Source organism: Uloborus diversus, chromosome 10 (assembly GCF_026930045.1).
Source record: "Uloborus diversus isolate 005 chromosome 10, Udiv.v.3.1, whole genome shotgun sequence".
In the NCBI taxonomy this organism is placed as follows: Eukaryota; Metazoa; Arthropoda; class Arachnida; order Araneae; family Uloboridae; genus Uloborus; species Uloborus diversus.
This window is the reverse complement of record NC_072740.1, coordinates 91,975,663-91,995,685: the sequence shown is the minus strand read 5'-3', so window position 1 is coordinate 91,995,685 and position 20,023 is coordinate 91,975,663. Positions and strand designations below refer to the sequence as shown.

Sequence of the window (20,023 nt, the reverse complement as noted above, 5' to 3'; positions counted from 1 at the left end):
AGTATCTACCGAATACTAACAAAACTAATTTATCTATTTCTTACTTTTCAGTGGCATTTAGGTTTCTTCAAAAATGAATACCTTCCTGTGAATAGAGGTTTCGATTCTTTCTTTGGTTATTGGTCCGGGTTTGAAGACTATTTTACACATATTGCACAAGAGGTGACTCACGTTTATTTGCACATGAGTTACGAAATATATATTGGCGCACATGACTTTTGTTAAAAGGGCAACAATTTTTTTGCATGCATTTAAAAGTTAAACTTATCTCATCAAAAACAACCCTGTTGCAAAAATTTCCCCGCCAAGAAAACCTTTAACTTTTCCGCACAAAAAAGAAGGCCTTCATCCTAAACCCCAAAACCCCAAAAAAGTTATGATATCTCGTTGGCCCGCCAAGTATCTGCTTATCATCCTTCCTGTTCTCTTTCATCACATCTACGTCCGTTAGAACCTCTTCCCACCTTCAACTCTTCAGAAATCTGGATAGATCCTTTAAATTGTTTATCCTGTTTGGCGAAAAGCTTTTCAAAGTGAAGTGGTTGCGTTGTGAGCAAAACGCTTCCCGCCAAACAGGATAAACAATTTAAAGGATCTATCCATATTTCTGAAGAGTTGAAGGTGGGAGGAGGTTCTAACGGAAGTAGATGTGATGAAAGAGGAGAACAGGGAGGATGCTAGTTTGGCAGATACTTGGCGGGCCAACGAGATATCATAACTTTTTAAGGCTGAGGGTTTTGGGGTTTAGGATGAAGGCTTTCTTTTTTGTACGGAAAAGTTAAAGGTTTTCTTGGCGGGGAAATTTTTACAACAGGGTTGTTTTTGATGAGATATCACATCTTTTTGCATTGATATTACTTTGTCTGTATTTTTAGAATTGAGAATTTCAAGTCAGAAAATGATCAATTGAAACAACCCTGTTTTGTCTTTTTAAGGAACAATAATGGCAAGCCTAATTTTACGTCAAGTTATTTTCTGACCATTTAGATTCCATGTTCGTTTTGTGAGAATTGGACTGTTTGAATTTTATTGCAATCCTTGTATCCTCTCTGTTGCATAGAAAACTTCTTGGATAATACAGTACTATATTTTAAATTATATTGTTTTCGAGTATTTTACAACTTCGCAATAAATTCTATTAGTTACTTTATTTGACGGATTATTCAACATTTTCATGAAGGTTTTTTTTAAATGTTTTACAGCTTGCGGGCTATTTTAATCTAGCTTTTCACTTTTTATTTTATGACTTTTTTCTTAAATCGTATTTACGTTTTAAGTTTTTTACGTTTTATGGGATAATTTTAATTGTTTGGAGATTTACCTTTCTTTTGATGGAGGTCTCTGTCTTGTTAAATGCCTAGTTTTGTTTAAAAGTTCATTAAAAAGACGAAATAACGCATGTTATTACCAAGCAAAAAAAAAAAAAAAATCTAAGCCATTAAATACGTTAAATTTGAAAGTGTCAGAAGAGCTCTACAGCTGTACTCGACGTCAAGTGGCGGATATCCCAAATTTGCCACAGCGACTGCGCATGATACACGCGGACTTTGCTCCTTAAAAGTCTTTAATTAAATTAATTGCAAAAATTTTGTCTGTTAACAAATTACTGCAAAACACGGATATCCACACACGTATTTCATATATTTTCAATTCATAATGTGTTATGATTGTGAAAAATGCATTAATTTAGAAAATAAGCAAACCAATAAAAAGGAGCTATTTAGCTATTTTTCGCTTTTAATTATAATGTAAGATGTATCATATTCATATACGTATAGTTTCACATAATATGTCACGCAAAATATTCTAATGGTGTAACCCCAGTTTCGCACCGACATTTAAAATCCCCCCCCCCCTTAAATATATCAAAACTGAAAAACAGGGGAAAGGAGATTTCGCATCGGCAAAACTTGGGGGGGGGGGGGGAGAGAGCATTATGGAATCTTAAAACAGAAAGTCCAATGAGCTAACAAAATGAGCTAACAAACAACATGGAATCTTAAAACATAAAAGCCCAATGAGCTAAGTCCGAGCGCATGCGCAGTAGCTGTGGCAAATTTGAGACATCCGCGATTTCAAGTTTAGTTGGAACTAGTGATGTTCCGGATATCCGTATCCGTATCCGCGGATATCCGAGGGAAAATAAAGATATGTATCCCTTTCCGTATCCGCTACTTTTTTGACGGATCTTTTTTATTCTAAAAATTCTTAAATATTTGTATAAAAGACTCTTAAATTCCGTTTAAATTAGGTTTTATTCCCTATTTAAATTATAAGGTATCATTTCAGAAGCCAATTTGTACCCCCCGTTCCAAAAAGAAATGGGTAATAAGTTTTAAAAGTGTATCTGTGTGTATATTTGTGGCATCGTAGCTCCTAAACAGATGAACCGATTTTGATAGTTCTTTTTTCGTTCAAAAGGTGACTTGATCGAAAGTATTCTTAGCTTGGTCTCGGTTTTGCAGAACTTGAATTACCGGAAATATTAATAAAAACTGACTTAACGTATTTCAGAATTATGGTAGTAAAAACTTACCCGTACGTTAAAAATATTGGCCATAAATTTAAAGGAATAAATTTTCTGAGTTTGATATTTGTTTGAAACTTCCAAGTTATATACAGTAAAAGCTATATCGTATTAAGGAAGTTTTAAATACAATTCAAAGCCTTTATACTCGTGACCGATAGCTATTTCGTAGTCAGATAAGGAGAAAAGCTTAATGATTTAAAATTTCTATCCGCTGTCAGTTCATATATGTTAACAATGTGTGTTCTGACCAGCGAAATCCATCTCAATATCAGGTCGGCATGTTTTTTTTTTTTAATTTTTAGTTTAATATTAGTTTCTGTTACTAATTTAGGGTTTCTGTTATTCTTCATTTTGGTTTTTCTCGGCATTCTTCAAAAAAAAAGTGAGACTAATTTCTCTATTTACTGTTCGTAAAGGTGTTCCCGGCTCTGTTATTCTGTCGGTCGGAGTAAATTGGGTGGAATGGGTCAGCGCTGCATTTATGCTAAAATAAAATGCGAAAAATATTTCTAGCCTGTCCAGTAGCAGCTTTGCACTCTTGCTCCTGTATCCTACATCTACCGAGCAAGCTAGAAATAATTTATCACATTCTATTTAATCATTAATGCAGCATTGACCCGTTCCTTCCAACTCCCCCTCAATTTTAACGGAGATTTCTTTAGAGAGTAAATCATAGTCTTGATTATATTTTCGCCGCAGATGACATTTTTTGAAGAAGCAGTGTTATTATTCTCACGGAAATACCTTCCGTAACAAATTAAACACTTGGATAGTTGAATTGGGTTTAAAAAAAAAAAGTTAAGATCCGTATCCGTATCCGTATCCGCGGATCTTGACACTAATGATCCGGATCCGGATCCGTATCCGCGGATCTACTTTTTTGACGATCCGGCACATCACTAGTTGCAACTGTCAGATCTGTTTTAGTCTTGATTGAATTTCATTTCCTAAGACAACTTAGAACAACTGTTAGATCTGTTCTAACCTTGTGTGTGCAATTGCAGTCACAGATTAACAAACCTAGGGAGCTGAGAGTAAGTATATAAGAATTTAAGGGAAATTAGTGATTTTCAAACTTTAATTACTCCAGCCCATGATGTCTCTGGGGGTTGAATTTTCGTATATGTATTCAATGGCCCCCCCAAGAATATGTATACCAAAAATCATTAGCATAGCCCCCCCTGGGGACTGTTACAGAACTCCGGGAAGGTACAATTTGGGGGTTAAAAGCGAGGGGGGAGGGGGACTGGGGTCAAATGGCACAAAAGGCACATCAGTAGGGCACAAGGAATGTGTGTGCGAAATTTCAGCTTGATTCGTCTTTTCGTCTGGGCTGTAGCCCTGTCAAAGAAAGCGAAAACTATTTTGAACAGCGATTTTCTAACTTGAATTCCTCCTCCCCCTGATTGTCCTGGAGATTGTATTTTGGTTTATGTCGTCAGGGGCCACTAGAGATAGAGTATACCAAAAATCAAATCCGAGGGTCTTCATGGGGCTGAGATACAGAGGCGTGAAAAACCCCAAAAAACCCAACTTCTTCTGTCGTGTAAACTGTTCCTTAGTCGCTTTTTTCTTTCGTCTTTCTTGGCGGTGGATTTGCTTTTTTGGCTGCTGACGTTTGGTTCTCGTGGCGGCCGGGACGCTCCCGCGTCCCGTGATGTAACTGATCGCGCATAAACTATCTCAGATTTTATGATGAACAGTATTATTATCAGTGCGGATAAAAAAATGTTAATTGTATCTGTAACCAAGAAAAATATTTTGTGAGTGCAAAAATAAAATGCAGCTGCAAACTAATATTTTAGCTTTTGGGAGGACGTAAGAAATTACGAAACAAATTTTCAGTGTATCCATGCCTCTGTAGCAAAAAAAAAAAAAAAAAAAAAAAACTACCTAGATAGACGTGATCTTCGTACCTGATAGCTTATCACGAATGAACTATTCATATCAACGAGATAGGAACTATTAAAATATGTGCGTGTCTGCCTGTGTGTGTGTGTGTACAGGACCCGATTAAGATATCAGGAGGCCCTAGGGCCATATACTTTTTTGGGTTTCCTGTGTAGTCAACCCTTGCAATTTTAGCCATTGTCGAAAGGTTTTAGCTATTGGTTTAAAAAGAAAGCTATTTAGGGGCCCCTAAAAAGTGGGGGCCCTAGGCCACGGCCTAGTTGGCCTACTCAATAATCAGGCCCTGTGTGTGTATGTGTGTCTCAACCATATCTTCTTCAGACTGTAAACGTCTGCCAAGTGAATACTGGTACGGTTGGATGCAGGATATCTTGGGTAAACCATTCCGCCCTGTCTCACTCCTTTAAACCTTAACCTTAAGAGGTCGGATATATGAATTTTTAAGGTTGCTTCAGGACATCCTGGGGGAAAAAATCAGTTAAATCATCAATTGTCCTCAGCCGTAGGCGACATTGAGTCGCCTACGGCTTGAGTGGCGAACGGGGGTTGGCGAGCGAAGCAAGCAGGAGACGGAAGTCTCTACTTCTTTTGTTTACTTTAGGGGAATATTTAAGTAAAATAATTGGACTATTACAATCTAAAACATCTACCTCTCCTCTTGCTAAAAAAAAAAGATCGAATCAGTTTCGTGGGGATCAAACCACTAAGGAGTTTCTTTAAAATTTGTGCTGATTGTCAATCAATGGACTTTGAACGGAGTAACATAAATTAAATTTTTTCTAAGTCGACGTGATAAATACAAGAAATTCCATACGTATATCTTAATAAAGCTTAACAGTTGCTTGTGAATATTTGTTTCGATTGTAATCGAAACTAAATAATTGTGATCTACTGCATAATTGTACCTTTGGTCATAACTCGTGGATTATTCACTTAAAAGTTTGCCTCAATAAGCCTTGGTGAGTGCGAAAAGTGATACATTTATAGTGAATTTTTTAGGATTGAGAGCGCTCTTTTTTTCTCACTAATAGTTGAACAGAATAATTTTTGTTTGTTTGTAAACCCATCGTAAATTTATTTTTTACTGAACAAAATCAGTCTGACATTGAAATGAAATGTTTCTTTGATCTCTTAAATTACTAGGATGATGTCTTTGGACTTGACTTTCATGACAACAACGAGGATGAGTGGGGGTATTTTGAAACGTATGGAACAGAGATTTTCACCAAAAAAGCAGTCGATATCATTCAGAGTCATGATCCTCAACAAGTAAGTTTAATACAGAAATGTCAATTTTGAAATGTGCCGCTATTACTGCTGGTGGAGCGATAGCTCAGTGGTGTAGAATAGCATTAATTTTCATATGCGCGTCTCATAAATTTATAACAATGTACATTAAAAAAATTCCGAAACGTTGCTGATTATTTTCGTGGAACGTCAAGGGGTTTTACAGGTTTTCTCCCCGTAAACTCAAGTATCTTAGCGAAAATCTTTCCAGAATTGCTACAAGTGGCACGAATGCGGTATTTTCACTGGTGTAAAAAATATTTTTAGCTACCAGTTTAAAAATTGACTGAGCGTGTCTATTAATCTTTTCAGCGTTAGCTCCGTTGCAGTCTTAGCAGACTGATTAAGCTCCAATGAGAGTGAATGAGTCATTGAACACAGCGTTGAAAGAGTTAGAACTGCAGGCAAGCGATATGGTGGATCTTACTTCCAATTCTGTCTTGGCTTTGGCCATGGTTCCAACAGTGCTTATGGTGCTTTCTTGGTGTCTCAGGAAGGTTCCAATCGGTTACCTTAACCCTACCTCATTGTGTTCTTGACGGTTCCTGAGATATGACTAGCTTTAACCGGGGAGATATTCAAAATTTTCAGAAAGGCTACTGACATTTAACAGAAAACGTTCCTGCTCCTTGCAAGTTATGTTACTGGCAGAAATTGGACACATCAGCTGCCCATTGTATTCCAGGAACGTTTCTGAATTGTTTTTACAGTGTAGTTCTTTTAGATTTTTAAATGAGTTTTCAAATATTCATCTTACTTAACAAAATGAGAACATTTTTTTTTTTCCACCAAAGTGAGTTCATATTTAATGATTAAAACTCAGGCAGTACAGAATGAGGACTAACTATAAATGGATTGCAGAAATTATACCTGACTTTAGCTTCTTGCCGCTTATAATCTGATTTGAAATTTGCGTTCTCCGCCTCCCCCTTTATGTTAAAGAAGAAAGAAACCTCTACCTGATTTTTAAATTTTATCAAAGTCATTAAAAGAAACGTTACAAAATTTAAAGAGTCAAGCTCTTACCGGAGGAAACTTTTTCGAATGTACTATATTCATGAATCCTTCCTGTGAAAGAAGAAATAGGGGAAAATACTAATCTAGGGCAGGCTCTTGAGTATCTTTGAATTGTTTAAAAACATCCCATTTTTTATGAGATAAATCAAAAAAAATTATATTTAATGGAAAGAAAAGTAAAAATGGTCGTTGACAAAAAAGCAATTTATTTATTTATTTATTTATTTTTTTATTTTTAGGCGCAGCAAAAAATTAATAAATATAAATAAATAATTAAATAAAATTTCTACTAGCTTTTATCTACTCTGCCTTGCCTTTTAATAAACTCGGATCAGGAGGAAATAGATTAGAGAGTGAAAAAGGATTTGCACATCGTGTCGCCTGTTTATTATTATGTGCTGATATTCGAAGCGCTAGTCCTCCTATGCCTCACTTCTTTGACTGGACGACACAATCATCTAGAATTTACTCACTTACAAACGCGAATAAAGTTGAAACACTTCCGCTTCTATCAACATAAGTTATTAAATTTTGCAAACATCAAGTTACATACCAAACAGTCTCACACAGACTTATTCTGAATCATATGCATTGATGATAAAAGTGTACTATAAAGTTTATTCACTTTCCGAAAACTTTATACCCATGTGTGCTTCATGTAGCCTTTGTTCCTGTACTTCTCTCACCAAGCTGTACATGTTGGGCGTGAAGAGGAGCCTTTTCAAGCACCTGAAGAATACATTAATAGGTTTTCCCACATAAACGATCCAGAAAGAAGAATTTTCGCAGGTATGTGCCTCAAGACGATCTCAAAACTTTAACTATATCTTTCGTGTATAAAAAATTGCAGTGTCATACCATTCCCCGGATTTTTTACTGTAATTTTCGTAAATACAACCAAAACTATTGTTCGTAAAGGCTGTCCCAAAATTTACGTAAGATTCAAATTAAATAGAAAACACTTTTTTTAATAGTATTTTTTGAAGTTGAAACATTAAGTACATAGGATAGGGATATGCATGAAATAGCATATCAGGAAAATTATTTTCACAGCTTTGCAAGCACAAACACACTCTTTTGTTGAAATTCATGATCATTTTGTATACATGTGGCTGAATTTCGTCGATGCAGTGCAATCTCATCTTCAAAGCGCAGATAGACTTGGCCCTGTTGACATTGACCCTTAACTTCAAATAAACCTACAGAAAGGAATACAATGGTGTTAAATCACATGATTTAAGGGACCAATTCTGATCACGAAATTGAGAGAATAAACGATCAGGAAATGCCTTATGGAGTAATTAGATTATTCAACAATGGAAACGCTTTCACTGTAAGAAAATTTCGAAAGTTACAGGTTAGTTTCGGACAACGTTCAAAGATTTTACAGATTTTCATCAATTTCCTGTGAAATTCAAGAACATTTGCGAAAATGTTTCCTGAATTGCTACAAGTTGCATAAATGCGGTTTTCTTACTGTTGTGAAAAGTACTTTTATCTACTAGTTAAAGTATTGACTGAGCTTGTTGGTTAAGTGCTTCGCATTCAGTTCGATTACGATCCGTCTAAAATGGTTAAGCTTCCAGAGGGAGCAACATGTAAGTTTCTGGGCTCCGTAGCTTGTTACTGACCTGTAATTCTGTTTTTGCTTTGGCCATGGTTGCTGTAGTAGCTGTTTTGGTAAACCAGGGAAGTGGACAAGTCATTATGGTTTAAATCTTCTACGAAGGTTCTTGATTTGTTCCAGCTACACGACTAGCAGGAACAAATCAAGATTTCTGAACTCTTCAGAAATAGTCTAGGATTATTTTTCTGAAGTTTACTGATTTTTAGCAGAAAAATCTTCTGCGTTTTGCAGGATACGTTACTGGCTGCCCATTATTTTCTAGGAACGTTTATGAATTGTTTGCAGTGTTGTTCTTACTTAGAGTGCTACGTTTATACTAACTCTAAACTTTCAGAGAGTTTTCTTTTCCTCGCTAACAATAAAATAATCAATTTTCCATTCAATTCAAGTCCTGTTTTACATTCTGATGCCCGATTTGCTAAAAATTTCTGATTCTCTGTTCACAGGTATGGCATCAGCTATGGATGATTCAATAGGAGAAGTGTTTTCGGCATTAGATAAAGCGGGCATGTTAGATGATTCAATAATTATATTTTCAACTGACAATGGTGCAGAAGTTGCTGCAGTAAATAATGCTACTGGATCCAACTTTCCTCTACGGGGAGCTAAATTTACTTTGTTGGAAGGAGCAATAAGAGGCACCGCATTCGTTTGGAGTCGCTTTCTACGAAATATGAGAAAGGTTTCTAATGAACTGATGCATATAACCGACTGGTTACCAACTTTGTTAGCATTAGCAGGTAAGTTATGTATTTTTGAAGTAAAATCTAGCAACTGTAATGTGGATTATTTGTTTTTTTTTTTATTAGTGTGTTAAGAACATTGAATATGTCTTCTAATTCAAAATGTCATTTCATAATTTCTTTACCTCTTTTCTTTTACATTAAATATCCTTGATACGGTGTATCATCAAATTTGGATAATCAGAAATATATCTTTAACTTTAAAGACATTCTTGAAAACAATGCACATAACTACAGGAAGTAGTGTCACTATAGTAATATGACGTCCTAATTATAGCCGTAATCTTTAGCCATAGAGCACAGGTATTTTTCAACCATTTAAAGTTCACTACTGGACTGATGATGACTTATGGGTGCTTCAAAATTCAAAATACCATTGACAATTTGTTAATCTGGTAGTTCCGTCGGTAGGAACTTGGAATTACCTCATCCTGCATCAAAGCGTTTTTACGGAAAAATTGCATCTATTCATTTCTTACAAATTAAAAACTAAATTAAAAATCAATTTATTTTCCGACAAATTTTAAATTCTAATGATGATGATTTTTTAAATAGATATGTAACTGAATATAGAGTACATGATAATTTGAATGATATATTAGTTCGTAAAAACTAAACGTATAACTTCAGTCGTACCAGCAAATATCTATGAAGGTGTGAAATGTTGGCTGGGTGATAAGGCGTTGACCTTCTCTGCCGTGGCCTGTCTGTGAATTTTCGAGCAACAGAAAATCGTCAGATCCGATGTTGTATGATTTAGAGCCCCTTGAAAAGGACAGGCTGACTTATCCGACATTTTGGTTTCAAGACAAAATTGGACCCAACCTCATTTCTAGTATTTATAAATACGTTAAAATATTCGCTGGTTGCTTTGTTGTAAAACAATTGATGTTAAGTTGAATTAAATGTCACTTAAGGTGAATCTAGAAAGATATTTTCGTTCACAAATTCAACAAAAATGTATCGAGAAATAGTTTATTGTAACAAACCTCATTTTCACACCATGTTAGTTTTTAATTTGTATTAATTAAATCGTCTTCATCTACAGAATAAAATAATCAAACACCAATCAGGCAACACATCTAAACCTTGGACATCAGTTTTCTGCAATGAGGCTTTTGTACAAATACTATTTTTTTCGCCCGATAATTTTGGAATCAAAATGTCGGATAAGTCAGCTCCCTTATATAGGAGCCCTTAGTATGATTATGTGGCACGTAAGTGATCCCTTGCACTGTAAAAATATTCCGAAACGATTCTAATTATTTCCGTGGAACGTCTCGGGATTTCAGATTTTCATCTATTTCCCCGTAAAATCAAGTATGTTTGCAAAAAGGGTTCTTGAATTTCTACAAGTTGCAGAAATGCAGACTTTTTCACTGTTGTGAAAAATATTTTTGGTTATCAGTTTAAAGATTGACTGAGCGTATTTATTAAGTGCATCGGCTTTAATTCGATTACGGCCCGTCCTAAATGACGAAGTTCCAATGAGAGCGATTAAGTCACTGTATTGTAGGCGAGGGAGATGCTTGGTGCTTACTTGCAGTTCTGTCTTAGCTTTGGTCAACTAGACCTTGGAGCCAATGCGCATGCGCGAGTAGTTCATTTTTCAAACGTACTTTGGTAGCGAGAGTATTTGAAATAGTTATCGTCTGCTAGCGGAATAGAACTCTCGCTTGACGTATTTAGGGCAATACGCTTATTTTTGTATCTACTCTTTGCATCATATTTATTTTTCGAAAAGAAATTATTTGTTTTTGTTGTGCCATATGTTGAGAAGTTTCTTATTTGATTCATGTTTTTAGAGTATGACGACATATGTCATACATCGTTCTTAGCGATGCTTTTTTAGCGCCAACAGGAAAAAATCAGATAAAAAAACATGATCAAAGCACTTCAGAACACAATACATATAAAAACAACAACATAAAAGCACAACAAAAAACATCACGAATATATGCTTCAAAAATGTACAGGGCCGGGGTTTTTTGTAAACATATTAAAATACAATGAAATAAATTATTGTATTAATTACAAGTCGAAATTAATGCATTAATTTTTTTTTCATCATTTCTCCGGGATACGAGCCCTCGGTCTCATAGTACTTTCGTAATGAGACCTCTGGCTCGCCAGGACCTCGCTCCGCTCGGTCCGTTATCCCTCCGACTGTTAATATACATTACAGTCGGAGTATGGTCACAATTATGTATATTTATGTATATTATGCATATTCATGTGTATGTACACCCAAGGGTGGCTCCTTCCGTTCAGTGTACAATAATGACACAGTTTTAAGTGTGAAATATGCACCATTATTGTGCAGATTTATTAATAAAATTCAGCATTTTTAAGAGTACAACCGAAAGAACTTTAAATTGTTAACATAAAATTCAGTACCTAAAGGAGGCACGTCAATGTCTAAATAATTCGTGGAATCGATAAGAATTAACTTTTAGAACAAAATAACCGTACTATTTCTGTAATGCATTATAGAAATAAAATCTCAAATACTCTCGCTACCAAAGTACGTTTGAAAAATGAACTACTCGCGCATGCGCATTAGCTCGATGGCAAATTGTGATGGGCGCGCTCCAAGGTCTAGATTTGGTCATGTTTGCGTTAATATTTCTGGTGCTCACTTAGTAAATCAGGAAGATTCGAATCAATTGCATTAAGCCTACCTAAGTTTTCTTGAAGGTACCCAGGACATGACTGGTTTTAACCGGAGACGGGAGATATATCCAAATTCCTCTGAAAGTTCGAGGATCCTTTCGGAAAGATTGCTGACATTTAGCAGAAAACGTACACGTTTTTCTCAATATCTGTTACTGGCAGAAGTTGGACAATCAGCTCCCCATTATTTTCCAGGAACGTTTCTGAATTGATTTTATAGTGTGGGTATTCGTTTGGCATTGAATGCCCTCGGCAAAACTAAATTCCGAGTACAGTTTCCCATCGAAGACAGCCCAGGTTCCTCCGTCTGGTGAGAAACTGGGTGTCAAAATTACTTTGCCATTGAAGCCCGCTCTTTAATAGTGGCACATGAAAGATTGGATGCCGTATCAGGCGATTGCACTAGGTCTGTAAAAGGCTAAATAGCCTAACGCAGCTCCATTAGAAAGAGAAGATTGAAGATTTGAAATATTTCTTTGTATGTACTTCAGCAAATGATAATCATAAACTCTTCCTTAGCCCACTTGATTTTGAGATGATTCTTTATACTACTAAATGGAAGAGTCAACCGAAATATTGGATAAAATCCTGTAGTTGTATTCCAACTATTTTTTTTTTAGTCTATCGAAGATACTAATTAACTTTTCGATACATAATCATAAAACTACGATTATTTTGCTCGGTTCCCAAAAATAGTTCCGCACCAATGACATTGAAAATTCTTAAGCTGGAGTATTTTGCGCATGGTAAAAATTTACTTTTTGAAGTGAACTTTAGATAGAAAAACTTTATGTTTTGTATATTTTACTACAGTTATGCTGTTAGTTTCCCCCCACGTACGACAAAAATATTCGTGCGTAATGCATCGGCCACGGGTTTGCCAATACAAGTCCAAAATAGCTTATAGCTGCTGAGCAATTTAATTTCTAATTCCAACTAGGTTTCCTGATATACATTTCAAATGACAGCATGCATTATTTACAGTTCGCGCTTGCAGAAAAAAAAATCACGTTTAAAAAGAAAAAGAAACAAACAAAATCCATCTTCTTATTTAAGTAAAATACGAACAAAGTATTTTGCATATGTGCTTAATGTATAACATTTAGGACAGTCACAAAGAATCCCATTAGAGAGTAATGTTCGAAAAAGAAATTAAAATAATTTTAAGTTTTGCTCTTACGGATTGTAGCGAGGTGATTATTCCGCATTTCTAAAGTTCATGATTTTGAAGAATTGTTGATCTATTTTTTTTAGACATTTTTATTAATGTTAATTATTATACAAAAGGAATAGTAGTGAATCGCAAAATTTTTAACGTCTTCCAATGTTAGTAAAGCCATGATAAAAAGGTAAATCACGTATGCATTAAGAAATCTGCGCATTTTAAATATTTGGCCGAGTTTCTGTAGCGTGGTCGTGGTGAGTTTTTAAAAATCTTCGTGTCACAGCTATTTCAAAAATTGCAAGAAAATGTGAAAATTCTGCGAAATAAATATATTAAACCACAAGAAAAAAACCATTAAAGTTTTAATAGAATGCATTATATTCACTTCCAATCTCGAGAAAACAAATGTTAGAATAACCTCTTCGTAATATATAAAACAATCTTTAAAAGCATTGCAAAAAAAAAAAAAAGTCATCGGGAAATTTTGCTGTTTAAGTTCATCTATACAGGGGTTCCTTTCTGATAAAACATAATTTTAATCCCCTTCCTCCACTTTTAGTGTAGTCTGTTTTAGTTAAATTTTGAAAAAAAAAAATGAACAAAATAAAACCACAAACGATTTAAAACTTTGAAGACGAAAATTTCGCTCTCTAAGTAAATAAAGCCGTCGTCATGGTAATCTGAAAAATCAGAGCAACATCAATTTTGGTCAAGTGAGGATAATATGTAATTCGTAAATGCTCAAAAAAAAAAAAAAAAAAAGGTTTTTTGAAAGAAGACAAACAAAAATGAAAAGCATATTCTGGCAGAGATACTACAGCATTGTCGTGGCGAGTTTTCAGAAATCTTAAAGTGAAAGAAGAAATTAGACCCAAAGAACCATTAAATATTCCTTCAATGTTTAAAACAATCTGCAAAAAAAAAGGAAAAAAAAAACCCTTTACACTACAATAAAAGCTGCATTAAAATATAAGACAAACCACTTAATTAAGGATTCAATAATTTTTCATTTGCAATAAAAACGATCACAGCTGCTGATTAAACGAAAAGATTAGGTAAAATATACTAGCAAAAAAAGAAAAAAAAACGAAAATAAAGGGAAAAAAAACAATAGTTAGGAACTGGAGAAACAATTCCGAAATGGACTGTAACCCTCTCTCTCTAATCGAGCTAAGCGCTGTCATATTTTTTTAATTTTACGTGTATAAGAATAGAGCAATTCAAGACAAACTGGCAATCAAAAAAAATGTCAAGAAATTTTTCAAATTGGTACAGTGATTCCGGAAATGACCCATCATATTTAAATATACAAAATCGCTCGTTCTGTTTATAATTCTAGTAACGGTGAAAAACCAATCTAGAAGAACTTTTATACGGAAATTCAAAAATATGAGCTCAAAATATTCAGTAAGTTTTCTAGTATGCTAAAGAAAAAAAAAAACGATTCCGGTTAAGGGACCGTATAGCTCAGCAAACTGAAAGAATTGAAATATATTTCCATGCAAAGAAAGAGAAAAAAAATTCAGCAAAACAATCTAACCACTTTCCTAGATAATTTGTCACAATATTCCATTATTTCACAAAGATATTTCTATACTACTCGTTCCTGGTCGGGGATATCAGGGATTCAAATAATCAGTTAGGCATCAAATATAAATCACGCATAAAATGTACGGGCATTATGAAAGAACCAAACTCTTCTATCAACAATTAATAATGCAAAAAAATTTCGAACGGTTGATTCTGTTTTTTGGAAAAAAAAAAAGCAAATGATCCAGATAGAGTAAATAGCTCTCTAGGTTCTGTGTCGCGAATTTTGCAAGAAGTTACAGATAGTAGAGGTAATCATACTTCTTACAAAGTTTTAACCACTTTGAGCCCGTGGTTTCAGCTCAAAAAATATCGCTAGGTTTCAAATTTTAAGTCCGTGGAAATGCAAAGCGTAAAATTTTATTTTTCTGCGAAATAAAGCTGTATCATTGTGAGAAAAAAATATCTTGATTTAATATTGGTACAATTATGTAAAAATTGAAATTAAAACAAAGAACTATTTCATCTTTATCGATGAAGCGGCTTCCATCTTTATCGCCGAAGAATAAAATAATCAAACATCAATCAGGCAACACATCTAAAACTTGGACACCAGTTTTCTGCAATGAACCTTTTTTTTTAAACACAATTTTTTTCGCCCGACAATTTTGGAACCAAAATGTCGAATAAGTCAGCTCCCTTTATGTAGGAGCCTTACTCTGAACCAATGAACGATGAAAAGGTAAATATTGTGTTACTTCGCCGATATCGTCTGTTAGATTTTCCGTTAAAATGAGTTACTATTTTTTTGCCGCATTAAACATGAAAGAACAGATAAAAAAAATAGGTAAATTAACTATTTATCTTCATATCTATCTTCATATCTATACAGCCAAAACTGATCGAGTAACGCTCTCTACCGTCACCAACAGTTGGAAATTATAGTGTGCTTTGAAATTGTAAAATAAGATTCTCAAACAAAACGAGCTGATGTGTGCATCACATGACTTCCTTTTACAGCAATTAAATATTATTTCCCCATTATTGCCAATTTTAATGTGATTCAATACTTAGCTCTCTAAATATCACCAACAAAGGCCAAATTAAAACCGAATAAAAAAAATCGCCAAATTTGTCGCCAAGTTGGCGACAAAACTTGGCGACCAAAAGCCTGGAGATATATATCACCAAGTGTCCACCAAATTATAACACCACTTGAGTTTGTATCGATATTAACAATGATTTCCCCCCAAAAAGGTCAAAAGACCCCTTTTGAAACATCCGAATGCAACCAAAAGGAAAGGTGCACAACTAGACCCCACTAGGAGTCTTGAGTTATGCCACATACATACGCACATACTCACACACATACATATGTACATACAGGCGTCACGAGAAAACTCGTTGTAATTCACTCGGGAATCGTCAAAATGGATGTTTCGGGCGTCTATACGTTCTTAGGTATATATGCACGTGTGATCGGGTCAAAAAACTCAACATACATTCGGGGGTGAGCAAAATGGAAATTAACATCGATTTTTGAGTGAAATTTTTTTCGCGAATACAATACTTCCTTTTTTGTAAAAGGTAGTAAAAAGAGTGAAGGTTATCTCTCTCTCTCTCTTACGAAATATTGTCTGTTTCGTAATTATAGTTATTTGAAGAAAAATGTGAATAAAAGATCTTTCTTATACATTCAAAAAGAAAAATGGGTTTAGTGTGTATTTATTATTTTTTACTTCCTTTTAGAAAAAAGGAAGTATTGTATTGGCAAAAAAATTTTCACTAAAAAATCGACCTTCATCCTTCTAAAAGGAGACTATTTTAACCAGGCTTGAAATATATCTGCACGCGTTCCTCTAGGGTACCACAGGAAGAGTTTGAAGAAATTCACCGTCAAATACGAAGGTGACAGCTCTCATAATTGTGTCGGAACCTTTTTGGTCTTTTAGGGTTATAATAATACAGTCTATATCCAAACGGTGACTGATTGAATTCGTCTTACACTATGAGACACCACACCCTCTTATAGAAGTTATCCCAATCGCCCGTATTTTCTTATAGAGCATACGGAGTCATTCTCGGGGAGACATTCTAAGTAGTTTAAATGTGGAATAGTCAGTTTTTTCACCACTGTTGTCCGTTTTTTACGAGAAGACACTTCGCCACGTCTCCTCCAACGCAGAGTTTTATTTTAGGCGGGGGTGATCGGTTAGCAATCCACGCTCTTCTAAAGGAGACAAAACCAGACAGACTTAGCTCGGGCGTGCGTTTTAATCTGCAAAAAAGTTTGCTTCACCTGCCATTTTAATTACTGTGTTACATTTTAAAAAATGCTGCTTTTACAACAAAATGCTGTGGTCCGAATATACCTTCTGCCGAAAACAGCGAAATAGAATCATCGGATACCACGTGACGAGGGAGGAGTCAAGTGCCTTCTCCTGAAAAACGAACAATAATTAAAGTCCCAACAATTCCGTAAATAACCATCACAAAAGCCACTCTGCCTCTTGATCGATTCTTGGCTTGTTTCGAATTTATTAAGGTTTTCCAGTTCCACTGGGTATGACGAGAAGCATACCCGGTTCAATTCTTTGTTGGTCGATTCTTGACTTGTGTTGAATTTATTTAGGTTTTCCAGTTCCACTGGGTATGACGAGAAACTTGAATTTGCGTGCCTGGTTTTTAACACTACTATTGTGTCATAGGTGATTAACTGATGAAGTGCTAAACGACGTTCGTGATTCTAGATTTCATGCTGAGAAGGTTATAAGAAGTCACAGATCGTAGAGGCAGTGGCGCTGATTTGGGGATCAAAACCTCCTCCAGCGGTCTGAGTTTTGGCATTATTGCTGATACTAGTACAGTAGTTTATGTACACGTAAGAACTTTTTAAGAAGGTATATTCTGGTTACGCTAACGTGTAGAGGTAATTATATTTACGACTAAGTTTTAAGCAAATAGCTAGTATTATTTTTCTTTTTTTAAATCTATGACCGTGATACTCTTTTTTCTCGTTAAAATAAATAACTTTAACAAAATTCTAGATTTGTCTATTAGTTACTTAAACCAATGAATTTTAGGCCAATGCATATCTCTTAAGACGGCCCTGTTCTTTGATAAAACAAACGAGCCGAAGAGTTAGATTCAGAGTTCAAATTTAGTTTGATCAGATGAACTGTTTCGGATAAAATGAATCTATGTTGTTTTTAATGTTAAGAACTATTTAATGGCTCTCTTAGAATAGTTTCGATATCTTGAAAACACGATTTGAGGTTATCTTTTGCTGCAACGTTAGTGAAAGGGAAGATATTCGGAAATCCTCCCTCTAATTTTCAAAATTTTCTTAATGGACAGTCTAAATACACATTTTATGCTATTTTTGATGATGCAGGGTACAGCGTTAAGGTTCAGAAGCAGTCCTCAGAATTTTTAATCATTTTGAGCTTTATTTGAAAATTTAAGGGAAAGTGTGCGTGGGCGCTCTCCTCTGAGATTTTTTTAAAAAATGAAGGTCTAAAATGCACTTTCATTCTATGTTTAGTGGCAACAGACCATTAGGGGAAATAAAGAAAAGGAAGTCAATAAATATTATATAAAAATGGATGTATGTTTGTGGGTGCGTGTGTATGTTCCTCATACAAATCTACAGTTTTAGTCGGATTTCTTCCAAATTTTGCACAGAGTTAAATTATTGCTCAGGAATTCATATAGGCTGGTTTTTAAAATTTAAAAAAGATCCAAAGAGGTTAAAGTTTATATTTTTAATCATAAAATTGCTTTTTTCGACACGAACGAATTATCGTATAGTTATGAATTGGTCTGAATGATAAGCCTGTAAAAAGTAACCGAAATAAAGTTTCTTCAAAGAGTAACTGTAATCGTTAAATTTGTGAACCTTGGTTCAAAGCAAATAAAAACGGTTAGCAACATATAACCACCAGGAGGTATTTTAAATGCAATCAACACAAAATGTATCCTCAAGAATGGTCGTTAACGTCGAGTAGCGACAAGCGCATAGCATGTTTGGCAAGAAAGCCGAAAGAAAAAGATATGCTGTCTTTCAGTAGTTCTTAAAGTGCACTCTGCAAAGTCGACAGGGATGCATTGAAATCACAGTCGAATCTTCTTCAATTGAAAAGAGCATTTCGCTAAAAAGTTTTCAAGTAATAATACCGTGACAATAAACGTAATTTGAATCAGTATTTTCTACTTAAACAGCACAGAAAATACCAAAATGAGACAGGTATTAAAAATCATTTTCGAAGTACAATCTTCAACAGTTTTAGCATTAAAATACTAAACTGATAATAAAACGACATCCTTGCAACGGAAATTTAATTTAATAAAGTATTATTCTTAAACAAATCAATATGTATATGTTATTTATACTATTCCATGATTTACCTAATTCGGTCCACCTAAGTTTAACAGAAATTGCTCCAAGTTATCAAAGATCAGGGGTAAAAATACTAATATGGCTAATGAATGGCAAGTGCATAGTAGCGCAGATTGAATTTATCTTTTAAAAGGGAGGGATAGTCACGAGGTTCATTACATGTACAACAAAAACTACCATACTAGGATTGCTAATGTGTGGTAAAATAAAAGGCTGTGCACATTTAGACCCGCCAAACAACCCGGAAGTTAAATGTGGCGGAATTCATATAGTTTTGGAAGGGTAAAAGTTCAAAGTTTGAGAAAATGCAAAGAAATATTAATTTAAACTTTTAAAATGCATAAAATGTCTCCATTTTTTATGTAAACGAATTTCTTAATCGTTTAAAATTTTATATTACTTTAACGCTCGAAGCAATAGCACACCTGACGGAGCATCTTCGCTGACTAACAATAATTTTAAACCAGTTAGCGGTTATGAGGCAACTTTTGACAGGAAGAGATTGCTACTAAAAAGGGCATGATGAATTGCCGATGAATTATTACACCATATTAACTCCTTCCCTCTCGCTCCCTTGAATATGCCGGGCTGGGGTTTCGATCTTCATTTCTCGTGCCCGTGATATTGTCGTGCTGGGGTGTGCAATATTAACGCGAGGAAACGATTAAAATCAATTCATTTCTTTGTCCTGGAAGACATTTTATTTCTCTTTTTATGCACTAGATAGCAGCACCAGACAATTTTAAACGTATAATTGCGGATTTTAAATGTAATTGCAGAGATGCAGGAAGGAATCGAAATTTAATACATAAGAAAAATTTACTTATCTTTACTTATGTTACAAAAACGATTAATGAAATTCTTTTTTAATGTTTAAAAGACGTATTTCTTGAATTTTCGCTTCTTGCTTGGGTTTGCTGGTTGACTTTTCATAAAATTTTAATTTTTTTTTAAATTTCAATCTAAAAAATATTGAAAACGAAAAATGGATCGCACATGTTGTACATACACTTATTTTTATATAATTTTCTTAAATAAAAAAATCGACACTTTTATGACCGTTTTCTTGAAAATTATTCGATCGTTAAAGGGATTATAAAGTGTTTTCTTTTTAGTCTTCATCGTGAAATTAGTTGAGCAA

General features: G+C 34.6%; 1 protein-coding gene across 1 annotated transcript in view; it reads left to right on the top strand.

Annotated features, from left to right (window-relative positions):
• LOC129231346 (arylsulfatase B-like) overlaps nucleotides 1-20,023 on the top strand; it is a 65,598-nt gene that overhangs the window by 25,076 nt on the left and 20,499 nt on the right. Inside the window, exons 5-8 of the mRNA XM_054865639.1 lie at nucleotides 52-162; nucleotides 5,585-5,710; nucleotides 7,408-7,534; nucleotides 8,819-9,112. Coding sequence (XP_054721614.1) covers nucleotides 52-162; nucleotides 5,585-5,710; nucleotides 7,408-7,534; nucleotides 8,819-9,112 — 658 coding nt within the window. The remainder of the gene's footprint in view (nucleotides 1-51; nucleotides 163-5,584; nucleotides 5,711-7,407; nucleotides 7,535-8,818; nucleotides 9,113-20,023) is intronic.